Source organism: Argopecten irradians, chromosome 8, assembly GCF_041381155.1.
Source record: "Argopecten irradians isolate NY chromosome 8, Ai_NY, whole genome shotgun sequence".
NCBI lineage: Eukaryota > Metazoa > Mollusca > Bivalvia > Pectinida > Pectinidae > Argopecten > Argopecten irradians.
The window spans coordinates 17,729,010-17,756,991 of record NC_091141.1 but is presented as its reverse complement, the minus strand read 5'-3'; the positions used below and the strand labels follow the sequence as shown (position 1 = coordinate 17,756,991).

At 35.4% G+C, this 27,982-nt stretch overlaps 3 protein-coding genes across 4 annotated transcripts; 2 read left to right on the top strand and 1 right to left on the bottom strand.

Moving 5' to 3' along the window:
* Positions 1 to 95: 95 nt before the first annotated feature.
* LOC138329549 (uncharacterized) lies at positions 96 to 17,338 on the top strand. Of its 2 annotated transcripts, XM_069276619.1 has the most exons (3): positions 96 to 179; positions 3,489 to 7,476; positions 10,507 to 17,338. In XM_069276619.1, the coding sequence occupies exons 2-3, from the start codon at positions 7,443 to 7,445 to the stop codon at positions 12,201 to 12,203; spliced, it is 1,731 nt and encodes a 576-aa protein (XP_069132720.1). In that variant the 5' UTR covers positions 96 to 179; positions 3,489 to 7,442; the 3' UTR covers positions 12,204 to 17,338. The 2 variants fall into 2 exon arrangements, with proteins under 2 accessions (XP_069132720.1, XP_069132721.1); XM_069276620.1 differs by lacking the exons at positions 96 to 179; positions 3,489 to 7,476 and adding an exon at positions 8,677 to 8,817.
* LOC138329757 (uncharacterized) lies at positions 3,844 to 5,169 on the top strand. Its single transcript, XM_069277047.1, has one exon. The coding sequence runs from the start codon at positions 3,844 to 3,846 to the stop codon at positions 5,167 to 5,169; it is 1,326 nt and encodes a 441-aa protein (XP_069133148.1).
* On the bottom strand, positions 14,592 to 27,322 carry LOC138329548 (sodium-dependent glucose transporter 1-like). Its single transcript, XM_069276617.1, has 4 exons — positions 27,244 to 27,322; positions 26,209 to 26,430; positions 25,172 to 25,457; positions 14,592 to 24,555 (listed from the first exon to the last, which is right to left on the bottom strand). Exons 2-4 carry the CDS (start codon positions 26,347 to 26,349, stop codon positions 22,526 to 22,528), a joined length of 2,457 nt encoding a protein of 818 aa, XP_069132718.1. The 5' UTR covers positions 26,350 to 26,430; positions 27,244 to 27,322; the 3' UTR covers positions 14,592 to 22,525.
* Positions 27,323 to 27,982: the final 660 nt, after the last annotated feature.

Below are 27,982 nucleotides of genomic sequence, written 5' to 3'. Positions count from 1 at the left end.
TTACACTAATGAAAATATCTTGGACTCTTTTTTCATAAAGTCTTATACGACTGCCTTGAAAATGACCTCGTTTAATCTTCCTGGTATCACGGATCTGTACAGATTGAGTTCTCTCCCCTACTGACATTGTCCTTACACCAAGTATTGAATCATGAGTAGGAGAAATAAGCGCTGAAAACGTAAGTAAACCGTTTAAAATTATGACGAGACTTTAGAACAGTAATAAGGATTTTAAGGTTATTTTCAATAACAACGGGGAACTTCTTGGGTGTAATTTGTTTTGCTTTCTTTGGAACAATAGTATGCATATGAAACAATTTATCGTACAGGAAGTTAATTACTTTTTGTCTTATTACTTATTTTTCAGCGGAGAATTGAGATTTGTTTTATACTATTAAATCAAAAATTTGATCACTCATCATCAAAATCTTTTAATTCAGTTTTATTAGAATGTATGAAAGTCAGAAGTTTGATTTTTGTTTTCTATATGATTTGGAAGACGTCAAACATTAAGTTCGTGGAAATTTTATAACCAGATACTTTATCAGGAGTTGAAATGTTATTTGGTAATTAATCATAGTGCTTCAGAAATCTAGACATGTACGTATTTCAAAACCTATGCGATAATAGGACGGGTACCCATAAGTTTATAGGCTTTATATCTTTAGCGGTGATATGTTTGGGATTTCGTGGTATTTACCGATCAGGTTTCAAAACAAGCATGAATATACTATAGATCTTAACGTATCCTAGATTTTTAATTACAGTAACTACAACATATATTGTCTTTCTGTATATAACCTTATATTATTAGGTTTGTTTTCCTAATACATACTGTTAGACAAAACAGCCTAATAAACATGTATAGCAGTTTTATCGGATCATATGACGTTAAGCATTAAACAATGCATTATGACAATAACGATGTATACAGAGTATTGTTTGCTTTAAATGGTTGACTGAACCAAACTAGCTGAAATGTATCATAACATAATCTTACATATTTAAAAGACAATTTACACTCAGCTGGTTTTTTTTAATTCGGTCAAGCAGCAAGCTTTTAAATCATAACTGAGTACACAACATATATCATAAGATAAATTAGTTACAAACAAAAAATAGCTTTATAAAAAGAAATTCACAATAAAAAAATCAACAATACACATTCCACCTATGCGAAATAAAACCTCTCAGGATTTTTGTCTACCAAGTCTAGAGATTGTGCGGATGGCGAGTTAGTGGTAAGAACACCTCCTTCACAAATGTTAAAGATGCTCCACCGCTGACAAATGGTATTTTTTTCACTATCAAAAACAGCAGCAGACGATTTAATATTTTTCTTCAGTTACAAAAGTTACTTACTTTATACCATTACTATCTTTGAAAAGTTTGAGCTTCTAATTTTTACTTCAAGTTTAAAATATCGAAAATAATTAATTGCATCCCGAAAAAAATCCGTTGAACTATATCCTATATGGAATGATATACATGTACTGATTGCGCATGCACCAAAGGCAAAATAAATTATTTAATATTATATTTTGTGTTAACTAGACATATATACACACGATTAAACACCAAATATTGTTCAAATTATGAATATCATTTATGCTCTGTCGGCGGTGGAGCATCTTTAAGGTATAACCTGTATTTACGATTCGATAGGGATTTTTAACTGCTATGTACAATGGAATTTGGTACACATTTCTAAACATATTCGGGATCATTACAGTGTTGGCAATAATAGTCAACAGTAATCATTTTGGTTTGGTTTCTTAGGTCGCCCTATCTGATTTAATCTTGCAAACATACCTGGATGTGGTTGCTAGAGATATAATAGATTAACTAACATTAGCTTCTGGGCTGGTGAGAAGCAATGGCATTAAGATTAATCTAGACAACATTATAAAATATACAAAACTTATATATATTAAGATAAGTGCATTGCAATTTAGTGTTAACATTTGTACAACTTCCTACGCCACTGTGTCTCCTTGTGATAGTGGAACTATTTCCCTACTTGTAGTGCTACTCACTGAAACATGCCGCCGCAGACACCGAACAAGCACACCTCAGCCGGTTACATTAACTAACAAAGGACAAATCAGTCGTCCCACTCCTTTTATACTGACCGCTTAACAGAAACTACCATAGTAATATACTATGGTGTGTCTCGGCCAGGAGCATAACCCAGAACCTTCCTCGCAGGGGCGGGCGCTCAACTCGAGACCAAAATAAAGCGGTGTAAAGGGGAAACGATAGGAAGAACAGAACAAAGTCAGTTAGAAAGACAATATTTTCCTTTTCTAACGTCCTACCTGCAGGGTAAACTAGGTGTTACATAATGTGATGTTAATGAGTTATCGCGTTTTGAAATTTCTCCATATCTTACAGGTATATTTGTAACAATCAAAATTAAAATTTACAGGGCATCAGAAATAGAAGAAACCTTTTTCATTTTACTATCAAGGTTTTGATCATGTATATACTACATACTAGCTTTATACCGTTTTTACCTCATTACTTTTTCATTTTACTTATAACATACATTGATATTATCAAATAAAGATGTAAAGGCATATCTGAAACAATAAAAAATGTAACTATACTACTATAGAAATAAAAAAAAGATATTAAAAGATATTAAATGAATTTAATATCACAACTGATCAAATCCTTTCTAGTTGATTTGATACAAAATGTTATATATAAGGATATATTGATATAGTTTGTCCCTGTAAGGAAGGTTCAGGCTACTATCCTCTGGTCGAGACAAACCATAATCTGTCAAAGTGGTAGTTTCTGTTCCTGGTTAACCCTCAGTGTGACGACTGGTTCGCCTGTTGTCTGTATAAAGTGACCGTGTGAGGTGTAGTAATATCGTGCCATAAGGAGACAGGACACATACCACAGCCTCCCAAAACACTCAGACATTCCCACACAACAAGTGCATACAGCGGAGGCTGTCCTTAATTACCCTATCTGTTAATAGGACGTTTAGACAAATAGACCAAGCCAATTATAGATAGTATACAATATTCTAAAAGACAAAAAGTCATAATTTATAAACATCTTGCCACTTTTACTTATATAACGTTAGATAGTTGAGCACGATTATAACATATTGGGGTGTATGTTGTGGCTGATTTTTAAAATGTATAATTAGCATTAAATACACGTCTTAATTCATATTTGGGGGGATTTGCTTATTTAGTATGATGTTCATTTATTGCAAATATGTTTTATTTTATGAATGTCCGAGAAGTTGTATTGCAATTTCATCTGTTATGAAAGTTTTTGTTTAGCTGTTTACTTTGTTTTAATGCTTTATATCAATTTATAGCAGTAAGAATTTAGAGGTTTGACGACTATTTTGTCGGTGTTCAGTATAATATGACGCTGTGGCAGTTTTTGTTTTTTTTTTACTTTTCTTACCGAGATAAACTCTTAACCCTAATAAGTATAATATGTATCTTTTCTTTCTTTAGGAAGGACAAGAGAAAGAAACGAAGACACGCCACAATTATCTTACCGAGGACATCCGGTTGCAATCAAGGCAACATTCACGTCCGGGGATCGTTGATCTGCCCCCGTCAGGAAATGGCGTATGACCCCACACTCATCAAAGAGAAACTCAAAAACAGATTGCGAAAATACGCCAAAAGTATAGCAAATCTGGAATCCGACAAAGAAGACTTGGTCAATCTAGTTAAGGATGAACGGATATCCGCACTTGAAAAAGACGTTAACTCTCAGCGCGAGAAATTCCTTAGCGCCATAAATAACATTGCTGATTCACTTTGAGCTTCGTATAGAAACAAGTTAGACAACAATCTCCAGAGGATGCAACGTCACATTGACAATGCACGCCGGAAAAAAGATGAAATAAAGGCCATTCTAAAAAAGGATGATGATAAATTAGTTGAAATGACAGACATCATCTTAGATGACGACGACGATGAAGACGACGACGTGGTAGAAGTCTCGCCTGTAACATTCATTCCAAGAATGATTGACGTTCCACAATTAGAGCAATTGTTCGGTTGTTTAACATCACAGCCAACTGGACATACCGGGAAACGACACGATGGCACAACAGGACACAACGGGAAACGACCCGATGGTACGACTGTGGTATACCCACTATCGGTTAGTTCTGTCGATAGAGGCTCTGACTGTGTAGCCCCTTTACGCCACAACACAGTGGCACAAGCCTCGGAGAGAAATCAGGAAAGTACATCTGGGACGCTACACCAAACTGGATTACGATGTGCTAAACTAATACGGTCTTTCTCATGCTCTTCAAATACATTTGTAAAATCATATGCCCACGAAATATTACCGTTCAAAAAGAGATCGTGTTGGATTAATCTCGTTGACAAAAAGAAACTCAAAGAAATGAATATAAACGGCGAGATCAAAGAAACATTCAAACACTACCTGAATGTCTGTGGTGCATGTGTTTCACCTGGGGAACCAGATTCAATGTTGCTTTGTTGTCAAGAGGACATGAGTATCAAACAGCTAACATCGGTCAGAGGACAGACAGGATTTGAGCGTCGGATGATTGATTTCTTGTCAACCAAACCTCTTTATCCTCGATGTGCGTGTCGATATACGGATGAAATTTACGTGACTCTCGTTGATGATACAGATTTGAAGCCAACTAGGAATAGTATCAGGTGTGTGGTAACATACAAGAACAAAACCGAGACAAACCGTGTCGAAAAAGATGCCTTTGGAGACGCCATATTCGTCAAACCTAGTCGTGTGAAAATAAACAAGAAAGGCGACACGTTGGCCGTGATAAATCGTACCGATAAAGACAACACTCACCTGGTTCTCTTAAACAAGAACCTGACCGTGAAACTACGTTACCTTGGCGATAAACTACGGATACTACACAATGAACGCTTCAATAGCTTGATGTACACACCAGAATCGCCATACGCAATCACCGATGTAGAATTCTTTGATGAGGATTGTCTCATCGTATCTGAGCAGTATAGCCGATGTATTGAGCTTCTCTCAGGTGACTACCAGCGCTTGTTGACTATAGTCCCGCAAGAAGCAGCCATGCCTTATTCAATCGCTTTGTATGCAGGAACCTTATGGGTCGGATACTTCGATGCTCAAGTGAAAGTGTACGAAATCAAAGTTGAAGATTGAGTTCTAGAAGTGCATTGGATGTTCTCATCAATTAACAAAATATTCCATCATTTATTCTAAGATGGATTTAATGAATGCAAAATTCAAACTACATGTACATATTTTGAAATAGGTTGTTGTTAGATATATGATGTCAAATAGGGTTATTGTGATGAATTATATTATCAATATACATTCGTGAACATATGGTCATGACAACAGCAGACGACTTGTGAAGTTATGACGCTAGGGCAACACGTACCAGGCGCGCTGACATATTTCCATGGATACAGTTGATGTCTCTTTCAGTCTTTTCTCAAAGATGTCTTAGAAGGTCATTATATACTGTCTTCCAGTTTTGAATAACTTCTTTTGGAATTGTCAATCAAACGTTACGTTTTTTACATCACAAAAACCTGCGGCCACAACCCTCTCGTATAACCTTTCCACCCTAATCTAAGCCCTTTTTCGGTGATTGGGATTCAATGTTTTAGTCATGGGATCTTCGTGATGAACCACTGATTCTTCAACAGTTGCAAGTCTTCGGATGTCTAGCTATGAATGATGATAGATTGTCATTGAATAATCCTTGGACCAATTCGGGTCATCACACTTGTCCTTTTTTCGTTCCTCCATAAAAAAAAATATTTTTACGTCGCAAGTACTGAACAATTTTTTTTCCGTATAATTTTCACTTTCAGTGTCTCTTTGGCCTATTAGTGCATGCGGACCTTACACTTTGACGATTGAAAATATTAGAGGATCTTTCTGAAATGTGATATGGAAGTTCCTCTTGTAATTTTCAAACAGTCTTAAGTGTGTACCGCTATTTCCCAGAAAGTTCTGATATATCTTTATATATACATATATATATATATATATAAGATATGTCTCAAATTTCATATGAAGACTCCATCCACATGTGCTCTTACTTTGCATATTGCATTTTGGAACCTAAGAAGTGTTAAAGGCATCTCTTTGAAATTTCATTTGTGGGTTTCTCTTTTGTCCCTATTGATTGCTAACTGCATATTTGTACATGAAAAGGAAACAACATGACAGATGATTAAATAATCTGACATCTTGGTTTCGTCAGTTTCTCAAAAAAAAAAATACTGAAGAGGTCTAGATTCCTCCAATTAAACTTGTAGGGTCTCCAGCATTTCCATCTTGGAACCAATCCAAGCACGGCATGACAGACAGTGACCATTAAATTTGACAATTGAAGTGATTCTTTTTAGCAACTTAATATGTACATTATATTTGAACGATAAAAAAATCAGAGAAATGATCCCTCTTTCCATTGTCAGACATTTGGGAAGAGCCAAGATCCATTTGGGATCTCTTGTTTAATTTCATAGGGATATGCAAACAAATTTGTTTGTAAAGTGTGAATCCACATGATGGTTGGATGCAAACACGTTGAAACATACAAAGATTAAACTGCCATATAAACAACTAATTTATTGATGAAAAACATTCAGCATTGACCTATAGTAAAGGACATATAGAATGATCAGCTGAGAACATAAACTTACATTAGATTGTCAGTAAGAGTCCTAGATCACATGTAAATGTATTTGAAATATGTTGAGAATGACAAGATCAGAAATATTGTATACATTAAATTACACCAGTTTACAGTATTACGCATGTATTTTGGCAATATTATGCAAAAATTATCGATTTCGGTTTAAACAAGTCCACGGGTTTATATACGAAACCTCGATGTTTTGTGAATGTAGCATATTTATTGTATCTAGTTGTGTGAATTTATTTCGACTTGCAATTATATATATAAACAAAAAAAATAAAACTGTATGATATCATAATATGTATATACATGGAATATATGTATAAATTGATGATAATTGATGAATATATTACCTTAAATGAATCTGAGCCGTGGAAAATCTTTGATCCGTAAATCCGTAACAGTATTAAATGTAAGTTGATTCCTTTTAGGTTATGTCTAACGTGTCTTATGTGTAACATTGGCGGACAGAATTTTGTTTAATCTAAATTAAAATAATTCTATTCTGAAACAGTCCATTCGGCATTCAGAAAGCTTTGATGAAGGAAGCTAGGGACTTTTGGATGTTTGAAACTGTTTGTCTTTGTTGAAATCCAGGGGACATAAATAGTTAACACTTGTGCACACTTGTGCAGGCCTCTTTGTTCATAACATTTATGAACACTCTATTTATCTTCCTGGTGTCAAGGATCGGTACATATTGAGTTCTTTCCCCTACTTACATTGTCCTCAAACAAAGTGGCCGTCGTATATTGAAAACATGAGTAGGAAGCTTAAGAATAGGACTTCGGAACGTAAGTAAACGGTTTAAAATTATGACGAGACGTTAGGTCAGTGATCAGGATTTTAAGGTTACTTTCAATATCAATGGGTGTTATTTATTCTTACATAATTCCATTTGTAAACAATCCGTCGTATAGAAAGCTATTTACTTTACAATAGAGAAGTGAGGTATATCTCATACCATTACATTAAAACATTTGGATCACGTGCATAAAAATGAATTAATTCGCTTTTATCATAATGTTAAGAGTCAAAGTTTGATAATTGTTTTGTATATATTATTTGGGAAAGGGCCAAACAATTACTTTTTTCGTGGAAATTTTATCATCATATATTGTAAAATCACATTGTTTCAGAAATCTAAGCTGGTTTAGACTTGTACGCATTTTAAAACCTATCCGTGCTTTTCATTTGTAGGTTCGTACCAGTTGTACCGGTACGGATCTGCTGTATCTCTAATGGAACGCCTTGTACCTGTTGAATATGAAGTAGTACTTGATTCATTTGTATTCATACAATTATTTGAAATAGTTTTAATCTGAAGGTCAAAGTATCTTTTGCCCTTAAGGTCAAAAAACTTTCTAGCCATTACGTCAAAACACTTTTTAACTTTAAGGTTCAACATTCTTTTGCGTTTAAGTTCAAAACATTGTTTGCCTTTAATGGGACCGTTTTTATGTGCTTTTAATAGACTAATGATAAATTGTACTGTTCCCTTCAAAGTTTAACAAACATTACAAGATACAAAATAACCATGTAAAATATTGTAGAAAATACCTTTATATCTCAAAATGACCCCCCCCCCACACACACACACCAAATGGGATAAATACTAAATAAAACTTAACAACAAACAATGGAACGATTCCATTTCAAAACAAGTGGTATATCAACAAGTATGTCGATGTGTTAAAGTGGCCACAGTCGACCAAAATAATTTCATGATTATTCTATCAAACTTCAGCAATATTCCATACTATGAAAAATATTCCATCTTTGCATATTACAGAGTTAGCTTCCTTGCGGGTAGGTATCGATTGTTACGTCATAATTTTGTGAGCACAATTCACGTCATTTTCTCCGAAAAGTATGACGTTACGCTCGAAAACACATGACGTTACAATAAATACCTTACCGCAAGGACAGATAACTCTGTAATATGCAAATAGGGAATAGGCTGACCGAAGCTTTCCTCATCACACACATCAGAAAACAAAACATTTCATTTACTGTGTGCCGAATCAATTCAATGCAACGGGTACGAATGCACGGTATGCGATAGGAGGACGGGTTTCCCATTAGTTTGCAGGCTTTATCTTCAGCGATGGGAATGGGATGCTTTCGAATATGTGGTAATTACCAATCATGTCGCAGAATAATTATGAATTTAGTACAAATCTTTAAACTAAATACGACTTGCATTGTGTTTGTTGTGTATATTTCATTTTGAGAGCGATCGATCAACACGATAACCAACCAGCCGCCATCTTTGACTTTTATAATTGAAATCTATTTCTCAGAACGTACTGAAGGGGTCTGTCTCATATTTCATATGTATATTTCCCTAGGGCCCTTGTGCATATTTTAATGATAGATCAACAAGATGATCAATAGGTCGCCATCTTGGTTTTTGATAACTGAAGTTTATTATTGCTGTTTATCAGAAAGTGCTGAAGCTTTGCATAATGCATTTTAGGACTGATCGAATAACAGGATGGCCATCATGGATATTGATAGTTGAAGTTTGAAAATCAAAAGACTAAGAAGAGAGTAGAAAGCAATGCCCGCCCCCGGAGTTGGCACAGTAGGATGCATCCGTATCTAGTACGTATGTATCTAGGTATCTTCTTGGTATGGATAGGCTAAAACCAGAGATCGAAACAAAGCCAATTTCAGCTTAAGGAACGCATCCTGGTGTGCTCTGGTCCAGACTCCAGTGAGCTCGTGTAACGGAGCAGCAATGCCTGCAAAATCCCACACATGCTCCCTACGGTAGTTGGTAAAGGCCAAGAAAGAGTTGACTTCCTTCTTGGTGGTTAGCACGGGCCAATCCTCCAATGTCTTGAGGTTGCTTATTTAAGGCCACTCTCGCTTAGTTGAAAACCTTTCCCAGTATCCCATCACGGAACAAACCACATTTCTTCGGTTTAAGTTTTAGTTAAAATTGCTAAAATCGTGAAAAGACCTCAGTCAGTTTATCTAGGTAAGCATGTAACGTCATGCCAAGGACGATAATATCATTCCGATTCGCTAAACTTTCATTCCAATGGAGACCACAAAGGGCAGGTTGGACGACACGGCTAAATGTGGCAGGACTGTTAAATAGTCCGAATGGTTGCCGACGATGTTCATATATGCCGTATTTGGTATTAACGTTAACCTCGATTTACCAGTGCCAGGTTTTCGATGTCTTTGGCGACTTGTACCAGTAATATAGCGATATAAACAAAATAAATTATTATAAGGAGACACGACACCTAACATTTGAAATACTGCATACATTGAAGGCTGTCCTCAATTATCCTAGCTGTTCATAGGACGTAAGGCCAAATAAATCAAACCAATTATTGATAGGATACCATGTTCTAGAAAACAGAAAGTCGTAATTAACATATTGTCACTATTAACGTTACATAGTTAGGTAGATATGATAAGGAAATATTGAGGTGTATGTTGTGTCTTATTTCTAAAATGTGTGATTAGAATTTAATACACGTCCTAATTCATATCTTGGGGAATTTTATTATTTAATATGAAGTGTATATTGCAATAAAAGTGTCTGTACTACAAAGGTAATTTGAAAATATTTTTCATTTGATCCTTATCCGAGAAGTTGTATTTCCATTGTATCTGTTGTGAAAGTTTCGATCTAGCCGTTTGCTTTCTATCAGTTTATGGCGGTCACAATTAAGGGGTTGTCTGGTTATTATGTCCGTGTTCAGTATAGTGTAACGTCGTTGCAGGTGTTCTTACCTAGATAAGCACTGAACTCAAGACCAAACGTTTAATGAAGTATCATCTGTATTTTCTATCTTTTTTAGGAAAGACAATAGAAAGAGACGAAGACACAACACATTTATCTAACCGAGAACATCCGACTACAGTAAAATCAACAATCGAGTCCAAGAAGCTTCGATCTGCCCAGGTCATGACACTGGCGTATGACCCCACGGTCAGCAAACGGAAATTGCGAGCATACGTCGAACGTATAGCTAATCTGGAATCCGACAGAGAAGATTTGGTCAATCTGAAGGTCAGGAATGAACGGACATTCGCACTTGAGCTAGTCGAAAAAGACATCAACTTTCAGCGCGAGAAATTCCTAAGCGCCATAAATAATATTGCTGATTCATTTTTAGTTTCGTATAGAAAAAATGTGGACGCTACGCGGAACGCCTTTGACAACAATCTCCAGAGGATGCAATGTCACATCGACAGTGCACGTCGAAGAAAAGATAAAATAAAGGCCACTCTAAAACAGTTCGGTAACAAATCAGTACTTGACATGGCAGACATCATCTTAGACGACGACGACGGCGACGAGGAAGATGATGACGACGGTGACGTGGTAGAAGTCCCGCCTGTAACATTCATTCCAGGAATGATTGATGTTCTACAACTGGAGGAGTTGTTTGGTTGTTTAACCTCACAGACAACAGGACACACCGGGAAACGACCCGATGATACGCCTGTGGTAAACAGAGAATCGGTTAGTTCTGTCGAGGTGAGTTCGGACTGTTTGGACTCTTTACATCACAAGAAAATGCCACGTTCTATAGAACAAGACTCGGATATTCACCAAGGAAGTGCATCTGTAACGCTTCACCAAACTGAATCGTGTGCTAAACTGATATCATCTTTCTCGTGCTCTGCACATGCATTTGCAAAATCATATGCCCACGAAATATTACCGATCAAAAAGAGATCGTGTTGGATTAATCTTATTGACAAAAAGAAACTCAAAGAAATTGATATAAACGGCGAAATCAAAGAAACATTTAGACACGACCTGAATGTTTGTGGTGCGTGTGTTACACCTGGGGAACCAGATTCAATGCTGCTTTGTTGTCAAGATGACATGAGTATCAAACAGCTAACATCGGTCAGAGGAAAGACAGGATTTGAGCGTCGGATGATTGATTTCTTGTCAACCAAACCTCTTTATCCGCGATGTGCGTGTCGATATAAGGATGAGGTCCACGTCACTCTCGTTGATGATACAGATTTGAAGCCAACTAGGAATAGTATCAGGTGTGTGGTAACATACAAGAACAAAACCGAGACAAACCGTGTCGAAAAAGATGCCTTTGGAGACGCCATATTCGTCCAACCCAGTCGTGTGAAAATAAACAAGAAAGGCGACACGTTGGCCGTGATAAATCGTACCGATAAAGGCAACAGTCACCTGGTTCTCTTAAACAAGAACCTGACCGTGAAACTACGTTACCTTGGTGATAAACTACAGATACGACACAATGAACGCTTCAATAGCTTGATGTACACACCAGCATCGCCTTACGCAATCACCGATGTAGAATACTTCGATGAGGATTGTCTCATCGTATCTGAGCAGTATAGCCGATGTGTTGAGCTTCTCTCAGATGACTGCCAGCGCTTGTTGACTATAGTCCCGCAAGAAGCAGCAATGCCTTACTCGATCGCTTTGTATGCAGGAACCTTATGGGTCGGATACTTCGATGCACAAGTGAAAGTGTACGAAATCAAAGTTGAAGATTGAGTTCTAGAAGTACATTGGATGTTCCCATCAAAACGTTTCATCTCGTATTCTATGTTGGATGTGACGAATGCTACATTCAAACTGGTACATTTAAAAAAATAGACAGTAGTTAGATATATGTCAAATATTGGTTTTTGTGATACATTATCATCTAAATGCAATATGAATTCGTGAATATATAGTCATCACAACAGCAGGCGACCTGGGAAGTGATGGCGTACTTGTTCTTGGGTAATACGTACCGCGCGAGCTCATATATTTCCATTGATACAGTTACTAATGTGTCTTTCAGTTTTTTCTCAAAGCTGCCTCAGAAGGTCATAACACTACTAAAAAAGTATCTTCCAGTGTTTCGGAGTTGTCACTCACACGTTACATTGTACGTCTTTTACATCACAAAAACCAGCAGCTCCTATTAAACTAAATATCCTAGCCTAAGCCTTTTTTGGTGATTGGGATTCAGTGTTGTTTAGTTCTGGGCTCGATTTGATGAACCACTGTTTCTCACAAGTCTTCGGATGCCTAGTTATGAATGACGACAAGATTGTCGTTGAACAATGTGAACCGAACTCGTTTGTTATCGAGACCAAGACGTCCTGGGACCAATGTACGGAAGCCCATTGGTGCAAAATTAGATATGAAAAACAAATAAAGGTATTGTAAATAAACGCAATACTTGTGTGTATAAACGCAATAGTTTTCTGAATTAACACAATACTATTGCAAATAAACGCAGTTCTTTTGTGAATAAACGCAATACTTTTGTGAATAAACGCACAACTAAGACCGGACCCGTATCAAATTTCATACGAATACTCATGTGCCCTTATTATGTAGTTTGCTTTTTTTAACCTAAAAAGTGCTAAATGGTCCTCTCTGAAATTTCATATTATTATCATCCGCGAAACGTGTTTGCGGGGGATATTGTTTTGGGATCCGTCCGTCTGTCCGACTTTCTGTATACATCAGACTAGTGCCCTAGTTGTTTGGGTTTTTTGGTGTGTGTGTGTGTGTTTTTTTTTTTTTTTTTAATTGCGGACATTCCATACTTTTTTTTAAAATTTTTTACTGTTACATGTGTCACGCGGTTTATGACCGATTCCTATTCGGACATTTGTGATGTTATTTATTTGTTTTAATCTACTCGAACATACTTAATATTCTATGTTTAGAAGTAAAATACAAAATTTCATTTTGAATATAATAGCCGTTTCTTTATTGTGATATATTGCTTTAACGTATTTACCTGTTCCTTCTTAGCAGTTCTCAATACCAGTAACACTTGCGTCAGTTAATTAGCGGCTATTGTATATCACGTTTAGACTAAGTGCTGTTTACACGTTTGTTCCTGTATATTTTGTATATTATTTCATTTTGTATTACTTGTTTATTCACTTTAGGCCTAGGTTTGGAAGAGTAGAGTTGGATATTTCTCCGTTCCGCACCCGACTGTAATAAATCAGTATTTATAGAAAATTCTATCTTTTTGATCATCCTTTTTCACAGACTACATAAGAGCTTTTTCCCCAATACACTAGCAGTAGCTCTGTGAAACATGGAAACATAGTCAAAAATAACAAATTTGACTACTGTTTCTTTTTGTTTCTGGGCTATAACTCCAAAACTGTTCAATGCAGCTCCTTGAAACTTTCTTATACATCAGACAAGTGCCCTAGTTGAGTCTTTTGCTAATGCGGACCTTTCATTTTCTGATGATTTTTTTCCGTTACCATGGAAACTTAGTCAAAAAAACAAATTACTGTTTCTTTTCGTGTCCGCGCTATAACTCCAAAACTGTTCAATGCAGCTCCTTGAAACTTTCTGTATACATCATACAAGTGCCTTCGTTGTGCCTTTTGCTATTGCAGACCTCCGATTTTTATTTTTTTTCCGTTACCATAGCAACTTAGTCAAAAACCCCTAATTACTGTTTCCGGCTGTTTCCGGACTATAACTCCAAAACCGTGCAAAGCAGCCCCATGAAACTTTCTGTATATATGAGATTACCGTTTCTTTGTGTTATTTTTTTTTCTCATTTTTACAATACTTTCGAATATTTAAAGTAATATTTGAATAATTGTTACTTTGACATTGATGTATTTGGGTTTTAATACAAACTGCGGGGCGCGGGGGATAATGCCACGCTTTGTGGCTTTAAGCAGTTTTCCTTGTTCCTATAAATTGTCAGTTGTATTTTGTACATGACAAGGAAACAACATAACAGATATGCAGCCATTTTGGTTTTTGTCTCAGACAGTACTGAGGAGGTCCAACTTCCACAAAGTAAACTTGTATGGTCGTCCACATTTATATTTTGGAACAAATCCAAATTTGTTTGCAAAGTTTGAATCCACATAATGGACGGATAAAAACATGCAAAGATCAAACTGTCATAGAAGCAACTGATTTATTGATGAATTAACATTAACCAAGTGTTAAGGACATACAGAATGATCAACATAAACTTACATTAAATTGTCAGTAAGAGTCCTAGATCGCATGTATTTGCGAATATGTTAAAAATAACAAAATCAGAAATATTGTATACATCAAATTACATCAGTTTACAGGATTACACGAGTGTAATTCTATATTTGAATATTAGAGAAGTAAGTTCTTAGTGGTAGGTATTGATTGTGATGTCATGTGTCTGAAAATTGATGTGAATTTCGCCACTGGCGTCTGCATCTGGTTTTGGAAAAATACAATGTCCAACCCTTCATATAGTAGGGGTAGGTTATTATAGTTTTATTAAACCAGAAGCAGTCGCCTGTGGTTTCGCTCACACAACAAAGACGTCACAATGGTATACCTACCCGCAGGGGTGGGAACTCTGTAATATGCAAAGACTCTGTAATATACAAAGTCCATCCCTAGTACAAGGTATAATAAAACGGTTACAGAAAGATAATACAGGAGAGAAGGATATTGTAAAAGTATATAGACATTTCAATCAGTCAACATAATTGTTTAATTAAACAGATTGATACATTACTCAAAATCAGCTGATTCCATCCATCTTTAATTGGCATTATGTGGAATACAAAAATAATATGTAACATCTGATATGACAACTAAAGATATATGTTGTAGCAATTGTATCTTACCAATAATGAGTTACCCAACAAGCATAGTTATCTAGATACTATATAACTGTTATTTTTGTGAGGGGGTAAAATTTCAAAGTGAAAGTGTGATTCATGTGACAGAATGTGATATGTAACATCTTTAGTTGTTCTTTTCTAAAATTGTGATTTATTGGATTTCACAAATTTTAGTGAATTCAAAAATTTAGTAAAATTAAAAAAAAAAACAAATATAAGCAATTATACAGTATACTATACGACCAATAGAATTTTCATTTGTTGACATTTCATGTCTTTGCACATCACTGATATTCACAAAATCCTGCATCATTTATACATGACTAATAATAGCATAATATCCAACAAGAGGTCCAGAAGGCCTGTATCGCTCACCTGGTTTGTAATGCCAAGTTATGTTTTGAATACAGATTCATTGTTTCTTTTCTATAGGAATTTAAATATTTACCTATATTCCCCCATTAAGCCCCACACCTCCTGCCCCCAAGGGGGTCAGAGCAAAAATTTGTACAAACTCTGTTCCCCTCCCTTCAAGGATGTTTCTGGCCAAATTTGGTTACAATCCATGCAGAATTATATGTCTAGTAGCGATTTAAAGATTAACCTCTATTTCCCATATTGGGCCCCGCTCCTCCTGCCACCAGGGGGTCGGAGACGAAATTTATCCAAGCTCTGTTCCCCTTCCCCCACTGATGTTTCTGGCTAAATTTGGTTGCAATCCAGTTAGAACTATGGGACTAGTAGTGATTTAAAGGATTTACCTCTATTTCCCCTATTTCCCCTATTGGGCCCCACCCCTCCTGCCCCCGGGGGTCAGGGTCAAAATTTATACCAGCTCTGTTCCCCTTCCTCCCAGGATGTTTCTGGCCAAATTTGGTCAGAATCCATGGAGAACTCTATGACTAGTAGCTATTTAAAGGAAATGTTGACGGACAGACGACAGATGCGGCGCCATGACATAAGCTCACCGGCCCTTCGGGCCAGGTGAGCTAAAAACGACTAAATTATGAGTAAAGCTTTACAGATACTGAATAAGATTGAGGACAAAAAAAATATCATTTTAATTTACTTATCTGTATATGATTAACATACATGTGCGTATATTGTAAAATCGTAATATAACCCTAATATTTTCAGGACTATATATAAACTAAGATATAAAATAAACCCTTTTAAAGCTTATGAACCCAGGACATCTATTAAAACAAATTAAAGCATGTCCATCCAACATTTCCCAAGTTTAGTAATCAAGTCTTTCACCATAAGTTTAGGTCAAGAAAACATCACAATATAGCTATATTTATATGCAAACACTGTATAGTTTTAATTTTTTGCAATCTGACTTTAAGGATATTTATAAGTCAACTATTTATCAATGTTTTGCAGATGAAATTTTCGCTATCATAGTGATGACCCCGGGAAATCCCAAAAAATAACCCGAGATTTGGTTCATAACAACAACGATATCTAACCATCACAGATAATAAGTCATTAAAAAAGAAATCTGCATAATAAAGGCACAACTAAATCTTAAAAGATTTAGATTTTCTTAACATCATTATTATATTTATTTTGTATTTCTGCCTAAAACAGGATATTCAGCTCATTAAAAAAAAACCTGAAAATAACTAAGAGTGTTTGTGATAATTAAACCAAACAATTAACCTAGAGATCGACCAGGTTTCTATCCTGTGTTATAAATGAGAGGATCAAGCCTTAACCCATCATCTCCACAGGCCATCAATGGTTCTTTGTGGACTTTGATTTTACAGGTATTCAGGATATTTCTGTCCATTTAACACCTTTAAACATTCAGTCATTGCAGATTTAAGAAAAATGAAAACAGTACAAGTTTGGTAAAGGAGTAAGATTTGGTTTGATTTGTGTACAAGATCTCTTTATTCTGGTGGGCAGCTATCACATCAGAACAAAACATGTACATATATTGAAATTGACTTATTTTTGTGATAATTTAATATTGTGCTTTAAAGTCTAGCACATTATTCAAAGCAATTAAAATTTCACAATTAACATTTTCAAAGATCATTTTCGTATTTTCTTTTGTTGTTGGTGTGAACTCTGACATCTAAAGCACCACATACAACATATGTATTTATGGCCTGATAAGCAATATCATGTAGGGTTGTGTACCAGTTTTAGGCGATTGCACTTTCCCACTACAGTTTGTAATTCACATACCTTATGTACATGCATATACCAGACACAACTTTTAATAGGGAATCAATTGCAACTATACTGTCACTTACTTAACAAAAGCACACCTCATAGTGGTTACACACTGGTACATGTACTGTCAGCCATATCTATCTGGAGACATTAGAGTTTACTGTTAAAAATAATATAATCAGATACAAATATACAAAACTTTTGAATATTTTCTAACAAAATGGGAACAAATGTACATCACATACACAATCAATTATAAACCATTAAAATATTCTACAAAAATGAGCTATTAAAATAACCATACTTTCTAACATAGTTTATTTCTGCTTGGTTTAGTTTGATCAGGCGACATATACAGGTACATACAGGTATTGTATAAACACAAATTGTCAATGAAATTTAAACCCCATGTCTCTGCTTTTTCTTCAATAGTTGTGTTCTCATTTTCTTGATTGAAAAGAACGAAATCAGGTTTTATCTAGTGGAGGACTAATATTTTATGCTTGGATAGCCTTATGTTTGTATTCTGATAGCTATTTAAATATGTAGCTACGTTAGAAAATAATGGAAAAAGAAAACAGGAGTTAGTGTAAAACTAGAAAAGATTGTGTAACATGAGTATGACTGTACATGAATTAGATTTAAATGTATATATTTCTGTTGTTCATATTGTGAATGGGTAGAAATAGATTTGTGCTATTTTGTCTATAGAGAAAATGTTTAACATATCGTTGCGTAGGTTTGCAAATTGTCTGATACCAACGTCTTATCTTGCTACGTTACGCAACACTTGATAAATGTAGGGTAGTGCAATCAACGTGGGTCTCCGACAATGAGTATAATGTATACTTAAAAATTATACATTGTCATATAGCACTACGATAATATAGATAAATTGTAACTTTCACAGAAAATACAATAAAATAAAACCAATCATTTTTTATATCAAATTATACTATAATTCTTAATTTCTATTGAATTTAAATAACTACATGGTACTGTATACATTTTGTAAATAAAAGAATATTTTACCACAACTTGTTTGGTATTATTTATAAAGGGCAATAACTCTAAATAAGAATAAATTTTATAAATAAACTTGTTCAGTGAGACAGCTGTAGATCTAGATCTTTTTTAAATATGCTATTTATTCTAAATTGCCAATCTTACATATGATTTGAAAATTTTGGCAACTATTGTACAGCTTTATAAATATTATAGCAATATAAGTATTACCGGGTAATATTATAAAGTAAACAAATGTGGGTGAACCTAATTATGAAATAAATGTATACCACACAAAATAAAGAGAATTTGAGAATGACAATATGTTATTTCTTCTTTTTCATTCTTATTTGTTCAAGTTTCTATTTGATCATAGAAATCAGGAGTATCTAATCCCCTGTACTAGCTAGTGTAATAAAAGTCCTTTGTTATATCAAGATTTCCTTAAAACGGTCTAAATATTACACCTATCATATACCGCAATAAACATACACACATAGCAAACACATAACATACACACATACCATAACATGTGTTTATATAGACAAATACCATACATATACACATTCAGTTCCTGAATTCTCATTTGCTAAAAGATACACACCATAAACATCTCTGCATGAATAAATGGATCTGATTCTTACATATTTGTGACAAAAATCGTTAAAATTCAACTATGAAATAATCAATGAATTGTAAAAATCATGCATTTTTAAAAACACTTATCAAGCTTTGAAACAAGATAATTGATTATCACAGACATGAACACCTTTATAGTACACACTTTGAGGGCATTTCACCAACAACCATGTTAAATGGGAACTTCATATTTGTCTCCCCTTGACACAAAATTACTATTTGTTTTTCTTTGAATACATATGAATACAAAATTTTGTAAACATATCAATCCTATATGTGAATTTTAAATATAAGTACTATTTTGATATATTTTGTTTTCAGGTGGGCTTCATTTTAAATAATATATGTGTATAACATGTCTTGTACAAGGGCAATATGTACAAATGTATACGCTTACCAAAATTTACTACTCTGTCATGATCCAGACTGTTTCAGTAATTCAAAATTAAGGTGGGGAGATGTTTGTATAATGTAACAATCAGACATGTACACACCTATAAAAACAAGTAAATTATTCCAGTATTCTTACATAAAATAATGACAAGAACACAGAGTTTGTTCATTGAGGCCTTGACAATAGCTACAAACTACATTTTTCTATTGGACAAAAAAATCTAAATGTATATAAATTAAAATACATTGTTCATAATAAACACTAGTAAAAAAGGAAAATCTTTTACAGCATTTTTTATACATCTAAAACAACACTAGTTCCTAGCACAAATTTCTAACCAATAGTTGTATATACATATACTGTTGGTTAGAAATTTGTGCTAGGTCCCTGTGGTTATTAACCATGTATAAACACTACCCTGGGCCTCATTGTCAAAAACCCGCTCTCTCAATGGTCATCCGAGTTTTAAAATATACCTTGACCTATCTAATAGGGAAACGTAAACAGAAGGTCTAGACTCTGGCATGGACTACATACAAACACTCTAATTTTGATATATTGGCAGTTATGTGATATGTTCAGTTCATAGTCATACAATAAATAAGTTTAAACCCATTCACCTCTAAACCTGTATTTGAACTTTTCAAAATCTTTGACGTGAGTAGCTTATAACATTAATTCAGGGATGAATGAGTTAAAAATCGCTATTTTAGCATTTATGAAGTACAATACTATGTATAATAAAATTGTACTGCAAATATAAATTTCACAGAATTTAAAAATTTTGCTCAAATTAAAATTGGAAAAGGTTACAGGAAAAAATATCTTAAGAGTAGGATTGAATAAATCTTGAACAGGGCCTAGTTGTTCAAAAGATGATTAGTTTAATTCAATCACATGATTGATTATAGAAATATTCATTTCTCATTTGTTGCAAAACCATCTTTACCAAATCAGCAATCAGGTGAGGAAAAGAATTGATAAAATTTAGTAAAATCAATAGAACCAGAAATGATTTGATCTCAATTTGAAAATTATTGTTAAACTGTGATTAGCCAATTTAGCCTAATCACCTTCTGAACAAATGGGTCCAGAACAAGATATGACATTGAAATTTTTATCATCAAGCAAAACTATAGACATGTAACTATATACATGTAGTGCTTAAATTCTGCAGGTGACGTATTTTCGCTAAACATGCACATGAATTTGCATTTTCCCTGAAACCATTAATTTTAACAAGAGATCCCAGAGGGATCTTGGCGCCCACCAGAAAGAATGATCTATGTCTGACAATGGAAAGAGGGATCTTTTCTCTGCTTTTCAAACTTTTGCAAACATACTACATACAAAATTTGAGACAGATCGCTTCAGTGCTTTCTGAGAAATAGCAGCAACAAACTTCAACTATCAAAATCCAAGATGGCTCCTTGGCGGCCATCTTGTTGATCGATCGGTCCCAAATCGCAATATGCACAACTATGGCCCTAGGGGAACCTATATATGAAATTTGAGACAGATTCATTCAATACTTTCTGAGAAATAGCGATAACAAACTTTAACTATCAAAATCCAAGATGGCAGTCTGGCGGCCATTTTGTTGACCGATCGATCCAAAAACGCATTATACACAACTAGAGCCCTAGGGAACATACATATGAAATTTGAGAAAAATCCTTCAGTACTTTGTGAGAAATAGCAATAACAATCTTTAACTATCAAAATCCAAGATTGCTGCCTGGTGGCCATCTTGTTGACCGATTGGTCCCAAAACGCAATATGCACAACAAGGGCCCTAGGGGAACCTACATATGAAATTTGAGAAAAATCCCTTCAGTACTTTCTGAGAAATAGCGATAACAAACTTTAACTATCAAAATCCAAGATGGCTGCCTGGCGGCCATCTTGTTGACAGATTGGTCCCAACATGCACTATGCACAACTAGGGCCATAGGGGAACCTACATATGAAATGTGAGACAGATCCCTTCACTACTTTCTGAGAAATAGCGATAACAAGAATTGTAAACAGACGGACGGACGGATGGAAAGACGGACGATGGACCACGGACAAAAAGCGATTTGAATAGCCCACCATCTAATGATGGTGGGCTAAAAATCAAGGCAATATTTAGACGACCATTATTGTGTACCTAAGAACAATATTATATATAAAATCACATATTACAGTTATCAGTGAATTTAGCCTAATATTCAGTAAAGGATTTCTGGAAACCAGAAAATTGAACCTGCAACTTTAATGAGGAAGAACTACGTGGTATACTACTATTAAAACTACAGGGACCTGGCACGAATTTATAACCAACAGTATATATATACATATATTATTTATATTACAGTATTGTCCCTTTAGTTTATCTGTGTATTCTATATGTGTTTTTTGTTTATGTTTTTGTGTACGTCCGTGACCGTCCTTAACATGTAATTTTATTTGTTTTTCTTGTGTCTTGACAAAGTGGCAGATCGCCTCGAAAATTCAACAATCTTTTGTCCACACTGTTAGAATTACTTCTTTGCCCTATATTTACTACTTTAAGTAATTCGTATCCTACAGACATATGTCTATAAGGATCCAGTGTTATATGGAAAAAAACTGTTGATATTACTTCATTGACCCATTTATATTATAGTATCTATAGTAGATATACAATGTATATAATACTGTTGGTTAGAAATTTGTGCAAGGTCGCTGTGATTAAAACATGTGACACACTGGATTTCAATTCTGATACCATACAGTGTCACATGTTGAGTGGGTTACAGTACATGATAGATACAAGAAAACATAAACAACAATTTTCAATTATAAACAAATTCAAATCAAAACAAATACCGAAAAGACTGAGTATTTAAGGTGGAATCACATGAAACTAATAAAATTTGCATTATTTACAAGTTCTCTTTACTTCTCTGACTACAGTATTAAATACCTTGAAAATCTTCGATAGTAATACTGTACCTGCAGTAAAACTTTTAATCTAATTCAAAATCACCATCTTGTGGTAGTTGGTCATACTCAACATCGTTGTAAGCTGGTAGGAGTCTCCTCCTTGTGGAATCCTCCGTGGTACCGTACGACATGCCGTCCATCTCGATACTATCCTCACTACGTAAAGGCATGAATCCGTTCTGTGAGACAGACACCTTGCTACATTTGGATGCTAACAACTGCATCAGTATGAATAGCACAGTACAGAACACACTGAGAATCAACACTACATACATCAGGTACATCTTGTTTACCTTGTCAATTGTGTATCCCGTAGCAACAGGAATGATCATCTGTCCGAGAGCAGAGCCAGTCACTAGAACTGCAGTGGACTTGCCTGTCATTCGGAAATATTGTTCTGTCCAGGCTAGGCCAGTGGGGAAAATGGATGACATCCCCAATCCTAGGAATAACGTCCCTAGCCAGAGAATAAAACTGTATTTATTTACAACAAAGCTCAACATTGTAGCCCCTCCTATTACCATTAGGAGGTCTATTATCAACATGCAGTGGGGTTTACAACACCCAGCAATGAAGATAGAGAAGCCGCGTCCAGCAGCCAGGGAACCCCAGAAGATAGCAGTCACAATGGCTCCCTGGTTCTTATTCCAATCCATATACTCCACAGTGAAGGTCATAATCAGTCCACCGTACGTCGTCTCCATGCCAATATAGGACAGGAAGAACAGAAACATGACGAGGAGTATGGTAAGTCGTACACATGAGTTCTGGACATAGTTCTCCTTCTCCCTCTGGGCCATAAGGTCAAGATCTCCCTTGCCCTTGTCATGACAGAAGAGGACCAAAAATATGATTGCATTCACAAGCAATAATGCTGCTATGATGGTATACGAAAACTGAATCTTGGACATGTTTTTGACTGATTGCACAACAGAATTAAACATGTCACCTACTGTCTGAGGTTTAATGGCTGTACTTGTCTCCGTGGCGAGTGTAGTTGTGTCGGACACATTAGATGTATTGACACTGGTTGTAATTTCTCCATCTATATGAAGATTACTTCCATTGACTCCAATACAAGCAAAGCAATCCAAATCAATTGTTGTTGTTGTTGGTTTTGGAGTTGTTTGTTTTGGAGTTGTTGGCTTTTGTGTTGTTGGTTTTGGAGTTGTTGTTTTAGGAGTTGTTTGTTTTGGAGTGGTTGGCTTTTGTGTTGTTGGTTTCGGAGTTGTTGGATTTGGAGTTGTTGGATTTGGAGTTGTTGGTTTCGGAGTTGTTGGCTTTTGTGTTGTTGGCTTTTGTGTTGTTGGTTCTGGAGTTGTAGTTGGCTTTGGAGTTATGGTAGGTTTAGGTGTAGGATTTGGAATATTGGATGACAAATTTGGGATAGCTGTTAGTTTATTTGTTGTGCTCTCAGGCGGAGTTATGTTGGTAACATTACCATTCTCATCATTTTCAAGACCTTGACTCGTTGAAGTCATAGTTACATTAACATTTGACTTCTCGGTCTTTGGTGGTGGTGGTGTTGAAGGAGCAGGAGTATTATTCTTTTCAGCCTCTGTATCTGCTGAATCATCACCATTTTTATTTGTACATGCACCATCTGCACAATGTATATCTAGATGTTTGTCACTTGCATTTGGCTTCACCGCTTTCACTGTTGTGGTAGTAGGGCCTATAGTTGTTGTCATGGTACCATTAATCTCTGTCAATGACGTGTTTGGTTTCAGAGATGTCATAAAACTTGTCAATGACGTGTTTGGTTTCAGAGATGTCATAAAACTTGAAGATTCATTCAATGATTGGGTCAAATTTTGAATGTCTTTGGAATCCTCACGTTTGATTCGTAAAGAAGAGTTGTTGTTGATCATCAGTCTCCATAGTTGACTGCCATCTGTGATAGGATGTGTGGTGTTGGCCAGGGAAACCTCGTGGAGAAAAGGCTGTGATAGTAGTGGTGCAATGAATGCTCCTATACCAAAGGCAAAGTGCATGGCCTGTATGTATGGTGAACTCCTCTTGCCCCAGATTCTCACACAAAGAGCATTCCCACCTGTGGATAATAAAGTATCTTATATTAACTACCATATTCGAAAGGCAAAAAAAAAACTTCTTTGTAAATCACGGGCCTCTTTTCTTTTCATCTAATCTTCTGGGACGAAGGTCCATTGTGTCAGTTATTGAGTTATCTCCCCATTTTCCCAATCTGCAAAGTTGTTCTTAAAGTCATATATTTTATGGGAGTTTATCTAATTTCCAATTAAATATCACTCAAATAATTGATGATTTCATTTCTATTCATGATTACAATGAATTTTAGGTTTGTAAAATTGTGTGGAATATATGCTCAATTTTAATCTTTATCTATTTTACATCGATTGAGAAACAAGTTATACAACTTATGTAGATCACCCTCGATGACCCGGATGTGAGCGCACGAAGGGTCTTAGTGTTGGAGGAAACAGGAGTGTTCCGAGAGAACCCATGTGATCTGACAGGTGACCCCTAACCTTTTCACATCCGTTCCAGGGATCAAACCCCGGCTGGCTAGGTGAAAGGCGAGTGGTTTAACCATAACACCACCCCATCACCCAATATGCTCAGTTAAAGAGGAGCTAAGAAGAATCTAAGAGGATCACAAATATAAACAAAATTATAACTACACCTACCTGTATCGAGTACCCCCATGGCGATGCCTTGAAGAGAGAACATTACAGCCAGTACGACAAGAGTTAGTGCCCATGGGATCACACAGGTAGCCAACGAGGCGAGGAACAGTGTCACACACAGCAGTAGTTGTTTGTCGAATATATCAAACAGGAATCCTCCGACAAGGGCCCCGAACAGGTAACCCACTGAACGGGCAGTAAACACAAGGGCCATGTGTGAGGTGTCAGTCTGAACACGCTCTCCAAGGTCTATCAGGGTAGGGCCAGGGATGGCAATACATAGCCCCTGTCATAACACAAAGTATTGTCAATAGCAGGTTCAATAAGTAATATGTCATGTAACTTACTGTTTGCATTTTATTTGTTGTTTATTTTCACAAATCACCATTGTTGTCATCCATCATTTGCTTGATATGATGTGATATATAAAACTAGGATTTTTTTAATAATTTCGCGAGGTTTTCAATTTTAAATTTCACGAGTTTGGGTTATTCCGCTTTAGTGAAATAAAAAAACAAAATATTAGCAACTATACAATAGATCTCCTGAGCCCTCAACTGTTATAGAAAAGTATGCAGTTTATTTTAGATATGGATAAAGCTTTAATTACCATAATATAAAGTATGCAGTTTATATTTTAGATATGGATAAAGCTTAAAACCATAATCAAACAAATGTAAGAAAAGTGACCTGTAAATATGATATTGTCCAATCAGAGGTCATGGTAGTCACTTTTTAAGTTTTTGACTTTAAAATTAAGCTCTAGTTGCAAAACTGGAGACAATTAGAAAACAAAGTAAAGATATTTTCATATTGATTAGTCTCAACATAATGCTGTGCATTTAGTTGCCTTAATGATGGTAACATTTCTGAAATACCAGATATTTTACCATCATCACCAATACCTGTATAGTTCCATCATCTCTTATATCAATCAGTGTCTACTTTCAGTTCTTCAATACACTACTAATAATGCTTTTATAACAAAAGGACAGGTAAAACCGTAAAATGGAAAATTGAATTCACAACAAACTTACCAGGCTGAAGAAAGCCAATGAGAGACAGAGTATCTTGATGATACCTTGACACCAGACTGATGACCTTGGCCTCTTCTGCTTGTTGTCAAGGAGACCAGCCTCGTCAAATGTGACCTCCTCTTCCTCCATATCTTGCATCATGATTACTTAGCTTTGTTTTCTTCCTTTTAACTACCAGTTCAGTTTTTACCACCAGAAAAAAATTTATTGATGTGATTTCATCTGAAAATTTTAAATGATCAATGAATCAATGTATAGACACAGCTACTGCTGTAACAATTACATCGCCATTGATTTGTGTAAATAGCACTCTCAGAAACTTAAATTTAGCTTTACAGATATCAAGAATCTGATTTTAACATCTGGAATGATAATGTTCAGCAAAAACACATTTAATTATGACAGATAGATTGTACATGCTGCGTTGTCACTGGTATTTCATGGCTAGACTCACAGACCTTACTTTCTTACATATGTTTAACTATAGGGTCTTGAGATTTGTTGAAAAAGTGAAAGTCTCAATGTTTGAGTTTTATTAATAAGCTAGAAAGTATATTTCCCAGCAATATTAATCGGGAAGATCCTCGGGGAGCCTAGGTGTTGGATAAATCAAATGAAATTGGATAAGTACTCTAAACAAAATGAAGGCATATAACATCAACTTTATGTACGTACATATCAAGCATGTATTATGCTACAAAATCTGTACTGTAATTAAACAGTACTGTACAAGAGCTGTACGTTTTTGTAAGTTGCTGATCCTACGGGTGTGGAGTACTGTGTGTGCTTGCGGGGGTCCATTAAAAATCTGAGATGAAAAAAAACTATTCGGCTCAAATTGAAGCGAACAAAGTCACACACTTCACACAGCAACAACCTGCACACAACTTATAGCTTATATCAGTGTATCGCGATCGTTCACATTCAGGAGTAACTACTCAATCTGGAGTTCACATACAAACAGGGCGGAAAGGTCATATTTTTCCATATCTATTTCTATATTACATCTTTTACGCTAATATATAGTTTGTTTACCTTTCAAATGTTAAATCCAGAGCTTGTTGGTTGTTGACTGCATCAACTGACAGCTCACCGTGTGTCATATAAGATCATGGTCAGTGAAAAGCTTCATTGTGTTAGAGACTGTACATTGAGCATTCAACAATTTGCAAGCGTCCTAAAAACATCGATGAATCCTTAGATCATTGCAAATTACATCGAATTGCTAATTAATGATTTCAGCGTGCATGCTGGTTCTTTATCCATACAAATTACAAGTTTTATGCAAGGATCACTTTTACACATGTTGCAGATACACGAACTTAGAATGCATAATACAATTCAAAATGGAGCGAAATTAGTTTGGTATGCCTTCTATTACGATGGTGTAAGCGTTCTAAACGGCACATTCTATAATCGCTTCTTAATTCGAATGGGCACCAAAATAATTTTACACGTAAAATCAAGAATGTAGTTTAGATGATATCAATCCTTTCTCAAAACTGATTGTTTTATGTTGTATACACATTGGCAATTAAACAAAAAACATTTTGTATAAATTTTGGAAATTCATTAAATATTGTCACTATCATAAACAACAAAAGACCATTTAGTATTTTTCTTCAGTTACACAAGATACTCACTTTACACCATTACCACCATTGAAAAGTTCGAGCTTCTAATTTTGCTTTAAGTTAAAACTATGAAAAATGATTAATTGCATCCCGAAAAAATTCGATGGCACTATATGCTATATGGAATGAAGTACTGACTG